We start from the raw sequence: 17,550 nt of genomic DNA, 5'->3' as shown, positions 1-17,550 counted from the left end.
TTTTCTTATAATAACTAACTTATTCATGGAAAATAAGTTTGATACAACAGTTTTTTAGTTAAAATTATACTTAAGTACATAGCAAAACGTCACATCTATTCTATCATTCAGTAACATGTGCTGCCTATGTTCATTGCATTATTAGAAAGTTCTTTTAGTTTACAGTCCTTTAATAGTTAATAGTTTCACTGAGTTGATAAATAATTCACATGTCATGTAGTTCCTCCATTCAAAGGTAAAATTCAGTGATTTCTTGGTATATTCAGCATTGTGTGACTGTCACCACGATCAATTTTAGAACATTCTTATTATCATAAAAAGAACCCCCCTGTACTCATTAGTAGTCATTCCTCATTTCTTCCAAACACCTTCCACTCATTACCCTCCACGCCATGCCCCAGGCAACCACTAATGTGGCTTTGCCTGTTCCGGACACTTCCTATACATGGAATCCTATGCTATGCGGTCTCTTGTGGCCTCTTTCACTTTGATCAGTGTTTTCCCAGTTCACCCACGTTGTTGCACACATCAGTACTTCTTTCCGTTTTACTGCCAACTAATAGTCCGTTATATGGGCGTATCATGTTACTTACTCTTCCATTGTTGGACATTTGAATTGTTTACATTTTTTGGCTATTTTAATAGTCATTTACAGTTTTTGTGAAAATAAATAGATTTATAGATTTATTTTGTGTAAATAAATAGATTTTTGTGTAAATAAATAGAATCACAGATATATGATTCTATTTCTCTTAGGTATGTGCCTACTAGTAGAGTTACTGGGTATGTTAGCTTTGTGTTCAAAATTTTGAGAAACTGTTAGACTGTTTTCTAAATCACCATTTTACATCCCCACCAGCATTGTATGGGGGTTCCCGTTTCTCCACACTTTGGTAGCTCTTGTTATTATCTGTCTTGTTGATTCTAGTCATCCTTGGACGTGGGATCTTGTTGTGGCTTCGTTTTCCATTTCCCTGATGGCTAGTGATGTTGAGCATCTTTCCATATGCTTATTGGCCATTTGTGTCCATTCATCTTTGGAAAAATATTTGTTTGTTGACATCCTTTGCCCAGTTTTAAATTGGGTTAGTTGTCTTTTTATTGTTGAGTTGTAGGTGTTCTTTATACATCCTAGATACAAGACCCATATCAGATATATGATTTGCAAATATTTTCTCCCATTTCTGTACCTGTTTTTCACTTTCTCGATGGTGTCTTTTGAGATACAACAGTTTTTAGTTTAGATGAGCCCCAACTTATCTGTTTTTTTCTCTTATTGCTCATGTGTTTGGGGTCATATGTAAGAATCCATTGCCAGATTTAAGGTCATGAAGATTTACCCCTATCTTTTCTTCTAAGAGTTTTATTCTTTTAGCTCTGACATTTATGTCCAATCTGCTGTTAAATCTGTTTATTAAACTCATCACACCTTATGTGGTTGGTGGATGTTGACTAAACTTATTACAGTGATCATTTTATAGTATATAAATGTATGAAATCATCATATTACACACTAAAAATGAGACAGTGTTATATAGCAGTTATTTCTCAATTTAAGAAGGCTGTGCATCATTTCAGATAATGTGTTTTCTTTAGTCCTTTTTACAGTTTTCATGTTTCTGAGACTCCCAAGTTGTTCCCTTACTGTGTTCATGTCTTCTTCAAATCTTCGTATTAAGAACAACTATTTTGAAGTCTTTGGTTATTCCTACATCTCTTTCATTTCTCTGTTTCTACTAATTTTTCCTTCAGCTGTGGGTGAATTTTCTTGCTCGTTCTCACGTCTGTCAAGAGTTTTAATTGTATCCTATACACCACAGATGGTGTGTTGTTGAGTTCCTGGGTTTTGTTGTTTTCCCTCAAGGAAGGTAGAACTTTATTTTGGCATTTGTCTAATTTACTTGTGGATCATCTTTATTTTAAGCTTTGTTAGGGTGGGTGTTGTATTGTCCTTATTCTGGGGTTGTAATCACGCTTCTCTGAGGTGTAAGCTTTTGGTGGCTGACCTTAATCCCATGTGTGATCAATAACAGTTCTCCACTCTGGTTGGTTGGAACTTGAACAGCTCCTAGCATTGTGTGGCCTCCAGAATGTCTGTTTAGCTCACAGCTCTCTGGCAGTTGTTCTCTGCGTGGCCTCAAGAAGTTTTGCCCTGAACACGTATAGCTTAACATTCAGCCAAGGACCCACAGAGATACTTACTGAGATTTCTGAAGCTTATTCTCTGCACGGATCTCATTTCCCTGTCTTTTTTGTTTTTTTGTTTTTTTGCCCTGCAAATTCTAGCCGACATTTGAGCCCTAAAGTCTAATCTTTTTTTTTCTTGAGAGAGAGAGAGTGAACGTACATGTGTGCATGATCAGGGAAGCAGAGAGAGAGAGACAGAGAGAAAGACAGAGAGAGAGACTCAAGCAGGTTCCTTGCTTAGTGTGGAGCCCAACATGGGGCTCCATCTCACAACCTTGAGATCATGACCTGAGCTGAAATCAAGATGCTTAACCAGCTGAGTTGGTTGCTTAACCAACTGAGCCACCCAGGAGCCTTTGATCTCTTTTTCTTAATCTCAGTAAGACTTGCTTCGTTTGATTTTTTCCTCCCTGTGCTGCAGTCCTGAAAGTGCCTCTAGATGGAGGTGTAGGTTGATTGTTGAGACATCTCAGTTTACCTTCTCTTAAGGGTCACAGTTCCTTGCTGCTTGTTATCCAACTTCTCAGAAACAGTTGTTTCCTAAATTTTGTCCAGTTTGTAGCTTTTTATGGTAACAAGGCTGGTCTGGTACTAACTGTGCTATGTCTGCAAGCAGAGGTCCATTGCCACTTGATTTTTAAATCATACATTTGGAACCTGAAAACTATACACTGTATATTTTGTAAAAAGCTCAACAAAGAGGAACAAGCATAATTCATATCATTCTTGTTAGAATCAACATTCGTGCAATGGCTTTAATTTATTTTTGTCATTGCACAGAGGAATAGGGAAAGAAATATGTTTGATGAAATATGTAGGAATAACACTGGAGAACACATACTCCTTTATTCTCCTATCTGATGAAGGATGATGGTAAAATAGCAAAGCCTTTCAACATACGAAAAGCAGGGGCGCCTGGGTGGCTCAGTCAGTTGAGCATCCAACTTTGGCTTAGGTCATGATCTCATGGTTCATGAGTTCAAGCCCCGCATCGGGGCTGTAAGCTACCAGCACAGAGCCCACTTCGGATCCTCTATCCCTCCCTCTGTCTCTACCTCCCCCACTCATGCTCTCTCTCTAAAAAATCAGTAAATATTTTATTTTTTATTAAAAAAATTTTTTTTTCAACGTTTTTATTTATTTTTGGGACAGAGAGAGACAGATCATGAACGGGGGAGGGTCAGAGAGAGAGGGAGACACAGCATCGGAAACAGGCTCCAGGCTCTGAGCCATCAGCCCAGAGCCTGACACAGGGCTCGAACTCACGGACCACGAGATCGTGACCTGGCTGAAGTCGGATGCTTAACTGACTGCGCCACCCAGGCGCCCCTAAAAAATCAGTAAATATTTTAAAAGGTATGAAAAACAATATTCTGCATAGCCTTGGATTTGTAATAAATCTAAATATTATGTAAATTATGTTGCAAATTGTCCAGTTATTTTGGAAATCTAAATTTGTAAATAAAATCTTAGCTAAGTTCCAAATTAGTGCTGTAAGAGTTGTGTCGATTTGCTGACCATTTTTGTTTGAAATTGTACAAGTGAAGTTTAATTCATTGAATTTTCTCCTACAACTTGAACATTCCTTATTGACAAGTCTGATTGTAAAGAGCACCTCTTGGACTCGGAAAATATGTTCTACTTTGGGTGGTAGCAGTTATTTTGCCGAAATGAGAGTGGTGTATAACTGGATTCCCAATCATTTCAGAATGCTGAAGCTTGGAACAATTTGTCAACTTCCTATATCCGATTGAAACAAAAGTAAGTACATGAGACGAATATGAAGGACTCAGTTTCCAAAATGAGTGAGTTAAAAAAAATTTTTTTTTTAACAAATGAGATTTTCTTCCACTGAACATTGAACGTTGTGCCTTCCTTCTTTTCCTCTTGCCCATCCATGTCTTTGAATTAGAATGACTTAATATAGCCATTTGAATTCTAAACATAGCTTATTTCGTGAAAACACTTACCATGTAATAAAAAAAGAAATATTATTTGGAATCTTTATTTGATACTGAAGTTTTACATCCTAAATTTCATTGCATGATAAAAGTAAGCATGCCTTTAGTTGGTCAACTTCATTGATTGATTCGTATCAATTGCTTGACGTGTACTAGATATTACTGAGAAATATAAGTATGAACCAATGTCTTCAGGAATTATAGATTGAAAAAATAAAATATCACTGTATTATTTTAAAAATTGATTAGCATTAGAACTAGTATGCGGTAGAGGCACCTGGGTGGCTTAGTTGGTTAAGCGTCTGACTTCTGCTCAGGCCATGATCTCTCATTTGTGAGTTTGAGCCCTGTGTCGGGCTGTGTGCTGACAGCTCAGAGCCTGGAGCCTGCCTAGGAATCTGTGTCTCCCTCTTTCTCTGCCCCTCCCCCTTCCTTGCTCACGCTCTTTGTCTCTCTCAAAAATAAATAAACATTAAAAAATTTTTTAAAGAAGTAGTATATTGTAAATATCAAATGGGAAATACAAAGAGAGCTATAATAGGGGCACCTGGGTGGCTCAGTTGGTTAATCGTCCGACTTCGGCTCAGATCACGATCTTGTGGTTTGTGAGTTCAAGCCCCACGTCAGGCTCTGTGCTGTCAGCTTGAAGCCTGGAGCCTACTTCAGATTCTGTGTCTCCCTCTCTCTTTGCCCCTCCCCCACTCATGCTCTCTCTCTCTCTCTCTCTCTCTCTCTCAGTAATAAATAAACATTAAAAAAATTAAAAAAAAACCAAAGAGCTATAATAATAGTGACATTCGTGGAACACTCATTCTTTTTTAAGTTTATTTTTATTTATTTTGGTAGAGATATAGAGAGAAAGTGGGGGAGTGGCAGAGAGAGAGGGAGACAGAATACCAAGCAGGCTGCACCGATGTGGGGCTCGAACTCATGAACTGTGAGATCCTGATCCAAGCTGAAGTCTAGAATCCATCTCTTAGCTGACAGCCCCCCAAGCGCCCCTAGAACACTCATTCTATGCCAGGCACTCTCTGTAGGTCTCAGAAGAGAAAAGGATTATGGTCCTGGTTCAGGAACACTTCTGAGAGAATGTTGGACTCAAGCTAAAATTGAAGAATGGGTAGATGGACAGAGGAAAGCCTCTCAGGCAAGAGAAATGTGATCATATGCAGAACAAGTAAACTATACCAACTATAGATTATAGTGAGGTCTCTAGGGAGAGGGAAGGTTGGAGTCAAATGGCAGTGTGTTCTGATGATTTGACTAACAAGTTGAGACTATCCTGTTGGCAGTAGGAAGCCAGAGATTTCGGGGTTGGGCGGGGGGGTGGGGTGGGGAGGGAAGTTCATGAAGAAAGAAGCTTTTGGGGAAGATTTATCTGGTGGCAGTGTGAGACAGACTAGAGAGGAAACTGGGGGCTGGGAACCCAATCAGGAGACAGCTGTTGTAACAGTCCAGGCAGGAGATAACTAGCCTGGAAAAAGAAGGGGCCGATGCCAGTTTATAAAGGGGACAACCAAATGGCCTTATTGACTGGCCACAGAAAGCCAAGGAAAGGGAAGAGACAGGGTTGCTGTTGCCAGAGTTTACTAGTAAGTGAAGGAAAGGATGGATCTATTTCCATTTTCATTTGGCCTTATTTTCAAGCTTAATTTAATTTTTCTTTGTGGATTCACAAGATACTTCTGAAGATATCATTAAATCCACATTACATAGAGATCATGAAATGCTTCTGCTGCCCTTGGATGACAAACTACATAAATAAAGTACTGTTTTTTCTACCGCTGTCTTCGGAAAATAATACTATGTTCTTGATTGCAACTGATTGTGTTAAAATTCCCTGGGGACCCTTTTGGTTTAAAGCAAGGGCAGGGGAAATCCCTGTCATAGTTGTAGAGTGATCTCAGTAGTTTTTTCTGGTAACCCTGATAATTTTGTATGTAGTGAGGCTTTTGTATGTACTTCTCTTCAGCCCACTAGCCCTGAGCATTCCTCTTTTTCTCGTAGGGGTTCCTCACATTGTTTGACTTCTTTTGGACACTTTCTTGTCTTCCTGCACCTCTGTAAATAGGTTTTTGTGTAAAAGTGGGGTTGTAAGGTCAGAGGTGAATCACTGCTTTATTGTTGCCTTTTTGCTCTTTCCTTTCTTTGCTGCTGTTCCAGACGTAGCTCATTTTTGACTCATGAGATTGTTACTTCAGGGGTAAATTATGACCGCTCCTCTCAAAAGAATTCTATCCATGCCTAAAAGGAACCCTTCAAACCATGTCATCTGCCCCTTTCCTCTCTTGGGGTTCTTCACTAATGTGCTCTTTTTGCTGTTTCATCTGGTTCCCTAGACGTCATGTCCTTTGGGAAAATCTTCCATCTTTCTGTATAACTTAAAAAAATTTTTTTTTATGTTTATTCATTTGTTTTTCTTTGAGAGAGAGCGTGAGTGGGGGAGGGGGAGAGGGAGGGAGGGAGGGAGAGAGAGGGAGAGAGAAAGACATAGAATCCAAAGCAGGATCCAGGCTATGAGCTGCCAGCACAGAGCCCGACGTGGGGCTCGAACTCACAGACCATGAGATCATGACCTGAACTGAAGTCGGACGCTTAACTGACTGAGCCACCCAGGCGCCCCTGTATAACTTTTACAGTGCAATGTCACAACCACTCTGGGCTTAATAAGTGAATCCTGAACTGAAGATCTTTGTGAAGAGGCCATACTTACTAGAAAAGAATTCATAGCAAAAACGTTGAGACCTGGAAATTGAGGTTAGAGGACCAGAAGACATGCAGGAGAAGGAATAATCCTCCTACCTAGGTTGCTACCTGTTGAGTTCTTTTCCGGCAAGGTGACCTCACCCAGCCCCACACGGATGGGAGAACCCCAGGCGTGGTCCGCCACTGTTGAAGGCAGTTGCTGCCACATGGGAGGTGGGCTCTGGGAGTAGAACAGAGGAAGGAAAAAAGACACATACACACATACACACATCCTCCCCAAACAGTTTAAGGCTGAATTTGAAGAAGTGTTACAGCAAGGGTACCTTCATTTTTAACTATGAAGGTTAGTGGTCCAAGAGATAAGCCAGTCAGTCTGTTCCATAACACCTCTAGGTAAATTGTTATGACATGGCCATACTTCTTTTCAAATGCTTCAGGGAGTGATTCTCAGGGCAGTGGCCCGGGATGACTAGAAGAACCTCCGTTATCCCTTCCAGAATTTGCCTTGAAGTCATCAAGGAGGAGATGCCTTGTTGAAACACTGTGGGGCTCAGCAAGGAAAGGGAGGTGGACCTTGTAGTCTTAAATGAACAAATTCAAAATGGTTTTGGAAAAGGAGATTGGTAGCATACATTTGAAGGAGGTTACTGTAACTGTCCAGTAAAACATTTATGATCCATAAAGGAACCAGAGTCTTATCCAGCCAGGAGAGTAAAGCCTAAGAATCTTTTTGTTGGATGAGATGTTTAACATTTCGAATAGGTGAAATGAAGTTCTGTTGATTTCCTTGTCAGTATCAAGTTTTTAATAGTCTTTTTCTCTTTTCTGAAGTGGCTTATATAAGACAAGGATTACTTTATGGTTTGCTATACCGTTTCTGTAAAATTGTCTAGCCTTTTGGTTTTAACTTTAATTGATTTATTTGGCTATTTCTTTAGCTCATCTTTATTTGTTCATAGCATTCTCTTTATGATTTTTTTTTCAAAAAATTATTAATCTTATTTGTGCCATTTTCTTTTATTCTAAATGGAATTTAGTTAGACATTTGTCTGTTTTACTTTATTTTTTTCAAAGAGCCAGCTTTTGGTTTTGTTAATCATTTCTACTTTTGTTTTTTGTTTTTTTTTTTTTTGTTTTTTTTAAAGATTTTATTTTTAAGTAATCTCTACACCCTATGTGGGGCTCAAACTCACAACATCGAAATCGAGACTCACATGCTCTACCAACTGAGCCAGCCAGGTGCCCTCTGGTTTTTCTTTATATTTACTTTCTTATTATTTTCTTCTTTCTTAAGTTTATTTGGTATTTTCTACCATATTAAGTTGAATGTTTTCACTAATTATGTCATTTTTTGTAATAAATGCATTTAAGATCATAAATTTTGTGCTACATACTGCTTCAGCTATATCCTGCAGATGGTGATAAATAGTAATTTTCATTAAGTTCAAAGTATTTTGTACTTTCTTGATGAATTTTTAAAAAATTATTTTTGAGAGAGAGGCAGAGAGAGAGACATCATGTGTGAGGGAGGGGCAGAGAGAGAGAGGGAGACCTAGAATCCAAAGCAGCCTCCAGGCTCCAGGCTCCGAGTTGTCAGCACAAAGCCAGATGCGGGACTTGAACTCACAAACTGTGAGATCATGACCTGAGCCAAAGTCGGATGCTTAACTGACTGAGCCACCCAGGAGCTCCTTGATGATTTATTTAAAAAAAATTTTTTTTTTTCAACGTTTATTTTATTTTTGGGACAGAGAGAGACAGAGCATGAACGGGGGAGGGGCAGAGAGAGAGGGAGACACAGAATCGGAAACAGGCTCCAGGCTCTGAGCCATCAACCCAGAGCCCGACGCGGGGCTCGAACTCACGGACCGCGAGATCGTGACCTGGCTGAAGTCGGATGCTTAACCGACTGCGCCACCTAGGCGCCCCTTTGATGATTTATTTTTGACAGAAGTGACCCCAATGGTGGGACGAATTCACAAACCTCGAGATCATGACCTGACCCAAAGTCAGACACTTAACCAACTGAGGCATCCAGGCACCCGTAAATATTTTGTACTTTCTGATACGAGTTTCTTTTTCCCCTTGCTGTGGTTTCCTTTTTTATTAGACGTGCATCGTTAAGTTTCCAGGCATATATTTTTTAAGCTATTTAGTATTGATTTCTTATTTAATTTCAGAAAATATAGTCTGTATACTTTCAGTTTCACTTTTTTTACACAAACAACTAGTAATTTTTGTTCTCAATAATAGTTAAATGTAATGACATATTTCATCACTTTCTTTTCTCACCATTGATCATTTATTGTATCCCTTTCTTTCTGGCTGAATTCCCTTTTATTTTTGTAAGAGAAGGTCCTTTAGTGGTTCTTATAAGATAGGGGCAGAAGGTGTAAACTTTCTTAGTCTTTGTACATCTGAAAGTATTTGATTTTGCACTTATTTTTGAGTGGTAAGTTCAGCTGGTTGTAAAATTTGGGGCATGACAATTATTTTCATGTAGTGCTTTATTCTGTTGTCTTCTACATCTTTTGTTGCTAATGAAATATCTGCTATTCTCTCATTGTCATGCTTTTTTAGGTTTTAGGATTATCTTTTTAAATTTTTACTTAATTTTTTAGTTTTTTTAAATTTTTTTTTATTTTAGAGAGAGAGAGAGCATGCAAGCAGGGGAGAGGGACAGAGGGAGAGAGAGAGAATCTTAAGCAGGCTCCACGCTCAGTGTGGAGCCTAATGTGAGGGTCCATCTCATGACCCTGGGATCATGACCCGAGCTGAAATCAAGAGTCCAATACTCAATTGACTGAGCTGCCCAGGCACCCCTGGAGTTATCTTTATGTTTTGAAATTTTGTACAGTATACCTAAGTGTTGGTTCATCTTTATTTGTAATGTTCGGTACAAAAGTATACTTTTGATCATAGAATTTAGGTCTTTGTTCAGTTCTGGAAAATTCTCAACTATTATCTTTTCAAATATTGTGTCCTGACATTTTCTGCATCTATCTGTTTACTCTGCCATGTCTATCAAATGTATATTTGAACCTTACATCTCATTCTTTCTTCTCTTTATTACTCTTTTATTTTTTAATCTGAATTCCATGTAGATTTCTCACTGTTGTCTTCCAGTTAGTTCATCAGTTCTCTCTTTGTGTACATTCTAGTTTTTTGTCAGCTATTGAGGGTTTTTTAAATTTGTTAATGTCTCTTTCAATTCCAAAATTTCCAGTTGCTTTTTATTTACATCTCCCTTTCCTTGTTGCGTTTCTACCTGTTTTGTTTTGCAATTTCTTGCTCCTTTTAAATTAAAGAAAATTTGTAGGCCAATTTGAGGTGGTTTGAGGTTGTTTGGGTCTCAAATTCTGTCTACTAACATGAATGACTAAGGACTGACAGAAAGTCCACATTAACATTTTATACATTAAGTTATATAGTTTATTTAGGTATGATTATTCATTATTCTGTTTAAAATCTGGTCTTTAATAGAGTAAAAGCTTTTAGGACTTTACAAGAAGCCCTCAAGTGCAACTATGAACATTGGCAAATCTGGGAAAACTACATTCTCACTAGCACTGATGTTGGGGAATTTTCAGAAGCCATTAAAGCTTATCACCGGCTCTTGGACTTACAAGACAAATACAAAGATGTTCAGGTAAGACATTCATATTTTGACTTTTCAACTTGTGATTGATGTTAATGCTTGATTATATGATTGTGATATTGACTAAATATGTATTTGGTTTTGGTTCTGGTTTCTGGCACAGAGCTCCAAAAACCTTTGGAATTTCCTAAGTGATGACAGCCATAAAGGTGTCTTTTGTTGAGTTAATGAGGTGACTTTTGGAAAGCACCTTAAGGATGGGGTTGGTTGCCAGGGAGTCAGTCATGTGATTAGAGGGTTGGGACTTTTAGTCCCATAACCTCTATTCCCCCTTTCTCCATGACCTCCTAGGAGGAAAGAGGGTTTGGAGATTGAACTCAATCACCAATGGCCGGTGATTTAATCAATTTGTCTTTGTGATTAAGTTCCTGTAAAAACCCAGAAGTATATGGTTTGAAGAGCTTCTGGCTTGGTGAACACATGGAGGTGCAGGGAGAATGGTACACCCTGAGAGAGCATGGAAGCACCATGCCTTTTCCCATATATTTTGCCCTACGCACCTCTTCCATCTGGCTGTTTCTGAGTTACATCTTTTTAAAATAAACCAGTAATCTAGTAAGTAAAATGTTTCTTGGAGTTCTTTGAACTGCTCTAACAAACTAACCCAACCCAAGGAGGGCGTTGTTGAAACCACTTACAAAGCACAGGTGATGACCGAGACTTGGAACTGGCATTGGAGGTGGGGAGCAGGAGGGGTCGGCGCTTGTATAGGACTCAGACCTCAATCTGTGGGATCTGCTGTTCTCTCCAGGTAGATCGTGTCAGAATTGAGTTTGTAGTGTGGGGAACTCCCCAGCCTACACGCATGTGTGCACGTGTGCGTGCATGTGCACACGTACGCACACACGTCAGGATTGGTGACCAGAATCATCTGAATGATATAAACTGTTTCCTTGGCTATACACAGGAAAATTGTGTTGAACACATGTAACGTATAAAACGAGTGTTTTTTCTCTAGTTGAATATTCTTCATTACGTATTCTGGCATTCCAGTGTCAAATATGTTTGTGCAGTCACAGACTGAATGTTACCGTGACTCAGTTAAGGAAATCTGTTATGTGGTTTATGTATATGCAGTGGGCTTGCAGAAATGAAATAGAATGATGTTTGTGTGATTTACTGCTTTGGTTATCTCAGTGTAATAGCTGGAGCAAGTCCCATTCTCATTTGTTCCCTCATTGGACAAGCATTTACTGCCCACTTTCAGATGTTTTGAACAATATAGAAATGAAGCCTAACATTTTCTTTGCAGTGTTTAGTGAAATTGTCCTCTTGGTGAGATGCAGTCAGAATGGTTGACTCTAACACTGTACAAAAAACACTAGATCCTTTCAGAAAATATGGGAAACTTGAAGCCACTGGGTTTGTCACCCAGCAGGATGACATATACAAGATCTTGTGGTTTAATTGTAGGTCAAGACTGTATAAAGACAGGGCTGTGCAGGAGCCTGGGGGTTACAAAGTCAGGGGGCTTGAAAATACAACACTTTGCGTGAATCGGTACATGCTATTTAAAATGTTGAAGCTGGAATTATGAAAAAACCAGAAGTAACTTCTAATGTGTGATAATACCTCTCTATTTTTATGACCTATTATCTGTACTCCAGCTGTTCTGAAATTTACCTTATACGGGCCCTTGTCTTATAGCCCCAGCCCTTGATGTATGCATGGTCTCACAAGCTCGGCCAAGTTCCTTTAAGGCTCAGGTTCTAGGCCGTTCACTTGAAAGGTCTTTTGGCTTTGAGTAGAAACATACCTACTTCCAGGATGTATGTCAACCCCTTTGAAATAGTTTTCTTCTTCTTACACTTTTTTTTGTCCTTGCTAAATATTGTACACCGACCTTCCATTATAGAAAGAAGGGACTTGAATTTTATGGATCAACTGAAATGTGAATGGAGGCATGGCAGAATGTTCCATCCTGGAGAGGAATGGAGCCCTAGAAAATCTGTTTGCATGGTTTCCTGGCAGCCTAATATGTGTCCTGTTGACAGAGCTGACATTCTCTGTTGAGGCAGCTCTTTTTCTTCTACACTTAGCCTGTTGATAAAGGGCACCGATGAGGCTGTGAACAGATCTCGATATGTCACCAAACCACTGGGATGGGGCAGAGATTCCAAAGTACTTATCTCTGGTTTACTTCAACTGTAATTTTTTCAAAGATCTTTCTTCACTAGAAAGCATTGTGTAAGCTGTTCCTAAAATCTCAGGGAGAAGGTAAATAATTTACATTGGTATTTCATTCCAATTTATACTTGAAATAAATTCTGTGTGTTTTTTCTTTCACATTTAAAAAATGTGCATCAAAAAAAAATAAATAAATAATAAAAAATGTGCATCAAACATTCAAATCTAACACTCCTCATTTAGACACCACCGCTGGCTCAATTCCAGCATTCTTTAGAATTACAAACTGTCAGAGCAGGAAGGGCCTGTAGAGCAGTCCTGTGGGCTCGGTGGGATAAACCACCATGGGTTGGAAAGGAGCGTGAAGCCCCGCTCCTGCCTGGACTAGAAGGGTTGCTTCTCCGGTTGTCAACCTGCTCTCCTGTCCTGCTGCTGTTGCTGCTGGAGATGTCACGTCTCCCTGAATTGTCTTAGAATTGGCTCCTTGGCCAGTCCGCTGCCATTAATCTTCCATCACGTGCCTCCAACTTCTAACTGATCTGCTTTTCTTTTGGATGCAAGTGGGATTTCCCTTCCAAATCCGTATTTTAACTCATGGCAATCCTTCATATCTGCTAAGGATTGTAGTAATTGACTTACCAGACTGGCTTTTTGGATTTTCCCGAGAAAATCCTGATCACTCTTCTATGCAAGGCACCCTTGGAGTTGGTTTTATGTAAGGAGCCCAACTGGCTAGGTCTAGGCTGGTCTCCTTCTGTGAGAGATGGACTTGGGTGCGTTATGGTACGTAAGCATCGAAGTGAAGGGTACTTTTCTCTTTTATCTCTCACTTATTTTCCTGTGCTTCCCAAGGCACATAAAGCAGGTCAAAGTGGGACACATGGTAGAGGAATAATAACTAACCTTTATTGGGGGCTTATTGTCAGACACCCTTCAAAGCACTTGACATGGATTAACTCAGTTCTCAGTACAGCCTTATGGGGTAGTTTTGTGTGTTGGACTCTGCAACATACGTATGTGTCTTCCCCCTTGTTTTAAGGGAACTAATGATAATCAAACAAAATAACTGTTCAAAAATTGTTCTCAAAAGCTGTTACTTCCACCTCATAAAGAGTTATCAAGTCATCAGGATATTGCTGATTTTCGTTGACTTAGGTGTATCAGTATGCCAGATTGTCTAGCTCTCCCATTCCTGGCAGGCCTGTATTCCGAAAGAAAGGCAAGACAAAAATGAAACAGTTGCTTTACTGAAGATGATGATGTAGAGTAAAGTAGGTTCAGCCTTGATCATTCCAGTCTCCTGCAATTAAATTAGCCGGAAACGTGCTGGAGAATCTTACTTACGTTTTTCTTCTGTCCCTATGGTTCCTCTATGACTCCTAACCTAGGAGTGTCCTTCTCTCTTCTCTCTTGGGAGGGAAAAAATTCTTGCACATGTCTAGAGTAATACTGCTGTATTTGAGTATGGGTAACAGTGAAGGGAGAGAGGTGACATTTAGAATAATATACTGGTAGTCACAGTAGCAAATACCAAGGAGTAAACTGGCAAAAATAATCTGAGTTTAGTTAGTCGATTCTGAAGGTAAAACTTTCAGTTGTTGACTTGGCTTGTTGTATACTGAATCCAGTTCATTGGAATTGTAAGAACACACGCTCATAAATCTTTCGGGAACCTCCTGTAAGAAAGAATAAAGAGACTCACATAATAGTTTTTTATTCTGGGGAATTCTGGGCAATTCTCAGTCAATACCATTCATTTTGAAGTAAAAATGTATTCTTCTTAAGTTTTTACTGAAGAATTAAAGAAGAAACAAAGCTTAATGTATAACAAAGGATTACTTTTTTTCCCCTTCAAGCTAACTTGCCTCAATTCTGAATGCGTAGAGATACATTTTGAGCATTTTTCAGAAAAGGAAAAAAAAAAAGTCTTAAAAAAAAAAAAAAAAAACCTGAAACTTTTCCTGACACGAATTGAGATGCTTTAAAAAAAATTTTTTTTTTAATTTTTATTTGTTTTAGAGAGACAGATCAAGACAGAGTGTGAGCAGGGGAGGGGCAGAGAGAGAGGGAAACACAGAATCTGCAGCAGGTTCCAGGCTCTGAGCTGTCAGCACAGAGCCTGACGCAGGGCTCGAACTCACGAACCATGAGATCATGACCTGAGCCAAAGTCAGCCACTTAACTGATGGAGCCACCCAGGCACCCGTGAGATGCTTTGATTGAACTTTTATCTTAGATTTTTCAAACATATTCTGGTGATCGTGGAGCTTTTCACTCCTTCAAGCAAATCTAATTATTAGGAATTTGTACCCATGGAAAAATCATGTTCTGATTTTCATTTAAAATATTCTAATCCTGAATTTAAGTGAAAATCTTTTGGTTTTCTGGAGAAAATTATTAGTATTTAGTTTAAATTTATGGCCAGCTAAACAACAAGGCAAGGATATGTTGGCAAGGATATGGAGAAAAAGGACCCCTCATGCACTGTTGGTGGGAATGCAAACTGGTGCAGCCACTGTGGAAAACAGTATGGAGGTTCTTCAAAAAAGTTTAAAAAAAGAGGGGCGCCTGGGTGGCTCAGTCGGTTAAGCGTCTGACTTCAGCTCAGGGCATGATCTCGTGGTTCGTGGGTTTGAGCCCCGTGCCGGGCTGTGTGCTGACAGCTCAGAGCTTGGAGCCTGCGTCAGATTCTGTGTCTCCCCCTTTCTTTGACCCTCCCCTGCTCGCACTCTGTCTCTCTCTCTCAAAAATAAATAAACATAAAAAAAAAGTTTAAAAAAGAACTAGCCTACGATCCAGTTACACACTACCAGGTATTTACCCTAGGAATACGAAAATGCTGATTTGAATGGATACATGCAGCAATGTTTATTGCAACGTTATTTACAAGAGCTAAATTATGGAAGCAACCCAAGTGCCCATCAATAGATGAATGGGTAAAGAAGATGTGGTGTATATATATAGAATGGAATACTACTCAGCCATAAAAAGAATGAAATCTTGCCATTTGCAGCAACATGGATAGAGCTAGAATGTATTATGCTAAGTGAAACAAGCCAGTCACAGAAAGACAAATACCGTATGATTTCACTCATTGTTCACAAAACAACTGAACAAAGGGAAAAAAGAGAGACAAATAAAAAAAACACTCTTACCTATAGAGAACGAACCAATGGTTAGGAGAGGTGAGGTGGGTGGGAGGATAGGTGAAATAGAGGAAGGGGATTAAGAGCACACTTATCCGTGATGAGCACTGTAACATATGAGGCTGTTGAATCATTGTATTGTACACCTGAAACTGTGTAACACTATATGTTAATCACACTGGAATTGAAGTAAGTTTTAAATAATTTGAGGCCAGCTGATATTTTATCTCTTTTCCTGTAATTCTTCCTTTGTTCCTCAAATTCAGAATATGAAACACAACTCCTAATGTACAGTAGTATTTCATCTGTATATGAATATTTCAATGAGTTTGAAATTAGTTTCTATAAAAATTCAGTGTTTTTAGAAACAATTAATGGCAGCTTTGGGCTTCCTGAGACTTCCCTCCTGTAGCCCCACTGCCACACACAGGAGCACCAAGAACCGTGCATATTGTGAGAAATATTGCTCGTAAACAAAGTGCTTTGAGTTTTTATTCTAATTTTTTTAATGTTTATTTAATTTAGAGAGAGAGAGCATGTGCTTGTGCACACTTGGGCAGGGGAGGGGCAGAGAGATTGAGGGAGAGAGAGACTCCCAAGCAGGCTCTACTCTCTCAGCGCAAAGTCTGATGCAGGGTTCGATTCCCGTGACCATGAGATCATGACGTGAGCCGAAACCAAGAGTCAGACGCTTAACAAACTGAGCCACCCAGCCACCCCTAAAGAAAGCACTTTGAATAACATTTTTGAAGATGTCAGATCTTAAGGCTGTTAGCTTAATTTTTACATTTGGATTTGGAGCCATATTCTTGAGAACATAACATCTAGATATAAGGAGCAACTTGCTCAGGTCAGATTATCATCTGTAGCACTTTATAATGGAGAAATAGCCACAGTGAGATAATGTGTCAGGACCTGTTAATAGCTTTCCTTAGAAGTGCCTTGGAGTGCTGCTGGCAATGTTCATTGTCTGGCAGGTGTGGGTAGAATCACTCTGTAGTGATGTAATCATCATGGAAGGAAAGTTTTGATGGCTAGTGATGGGCTCAGTCATATTTAGCTTCATAGAATATTTCTGACTGTCATCATGCTTTATTACAACCAGTCAGCGTGGACCACGACAATTGATAGATTGTCTGGAATATTTTTATCTTGGCAAAAAAATTTTACTTATTTTGACTCTGCAAGTTTGGTAACAGGTGTCTTTCAAAAAAACTCTGATATTCTTATGTTTGACACTACTTGACCTTATTCTATTTTAGTTTGCTTTAAAACTTTTTTTAATTTATTTTTTTTCTATTTCTTTGTAAATGTGACTTGTCATTTAAATTGTTTCTGTTGCATATGTGTGTTCACGTGTAAATTTATACTCCTTTTAATACAGACACAGGGTAAGTTAGCTGCAAATTATTCTGTATTTTTCACTGTTTGTAATAAATGAAGGAGTTGTTTCTGTATCTTTTCTCCTTTTTCTCTCTGTGCCCTAATTTTGACTACTGCATAAACTAGTAAAACTTAAGAATGCGTTTCTGTCAGAGTGCATATTTATATTCATGTATTTTGAATATATATTTTTAGTTACCATAAAGCAAAATTTCATATTCCTGCATAATTAGTCTCTGTTCAGTTTCCAGGTATTTATTATTGTAAATAATGCCATCAGTACCCTTGTAGATGAAGCCTGGTGTATAGCCATACTTCTTTCCTCAGGGTAAATTCTAATGTTGATTCATTAGTTTTTTCTTTTTTCTTTTTTCTCCTCCTC

At 38.9% G+C, this 17,550-nt stretch overlaps 1 protein-coding gene across 1 annotated transcript in view; it reads left to right on the top strand.

Moving 5' to 3' along the window:
- The window catches only part of TTC27 (tetratricopeptide repeat domain 27), a 187,106-nt gene that overhangs the window by 145,987 nt on the left and 23,569 nt on the right, over positions 1 to 17,550 (top strand). Inside the window, exons 15-16 of the mRNA XM_045447193.1 lie at positions 3,896 to 3,948; positions 10,338 to 10,503. Of these exons, the coding sequence (XP_045303149.1) occupies positions 3,896 to 3,948; positions 10,338 to 10,503 (219 nt within the window). The remainder of the gene's footprint in view (positions 1 to 3,895; positions 3,949 to 10,337; positions 10,504 to 17,550) is intronic.

Source organism: Leopardus geoffroyi, chromosome A3, assembly GCF_018350155.1.
Source record: "Leopardus geoffroyi isolate Oge1 chromosome A3, O.geoffroyi_Oge1_pat1.0, whole genome shotgun sequence".
In the NCBI taxonomy this organism is placed as follows: domain Eukaryota; kingdom Metazoa; phylum Chordata; class Mammalia; order Carnivora; family Felidae; genus Leopardus; species Leopardus geoffroyi.
This window is presented reverse-complemented; position numbering and strand designations above follow the sequence as displayed.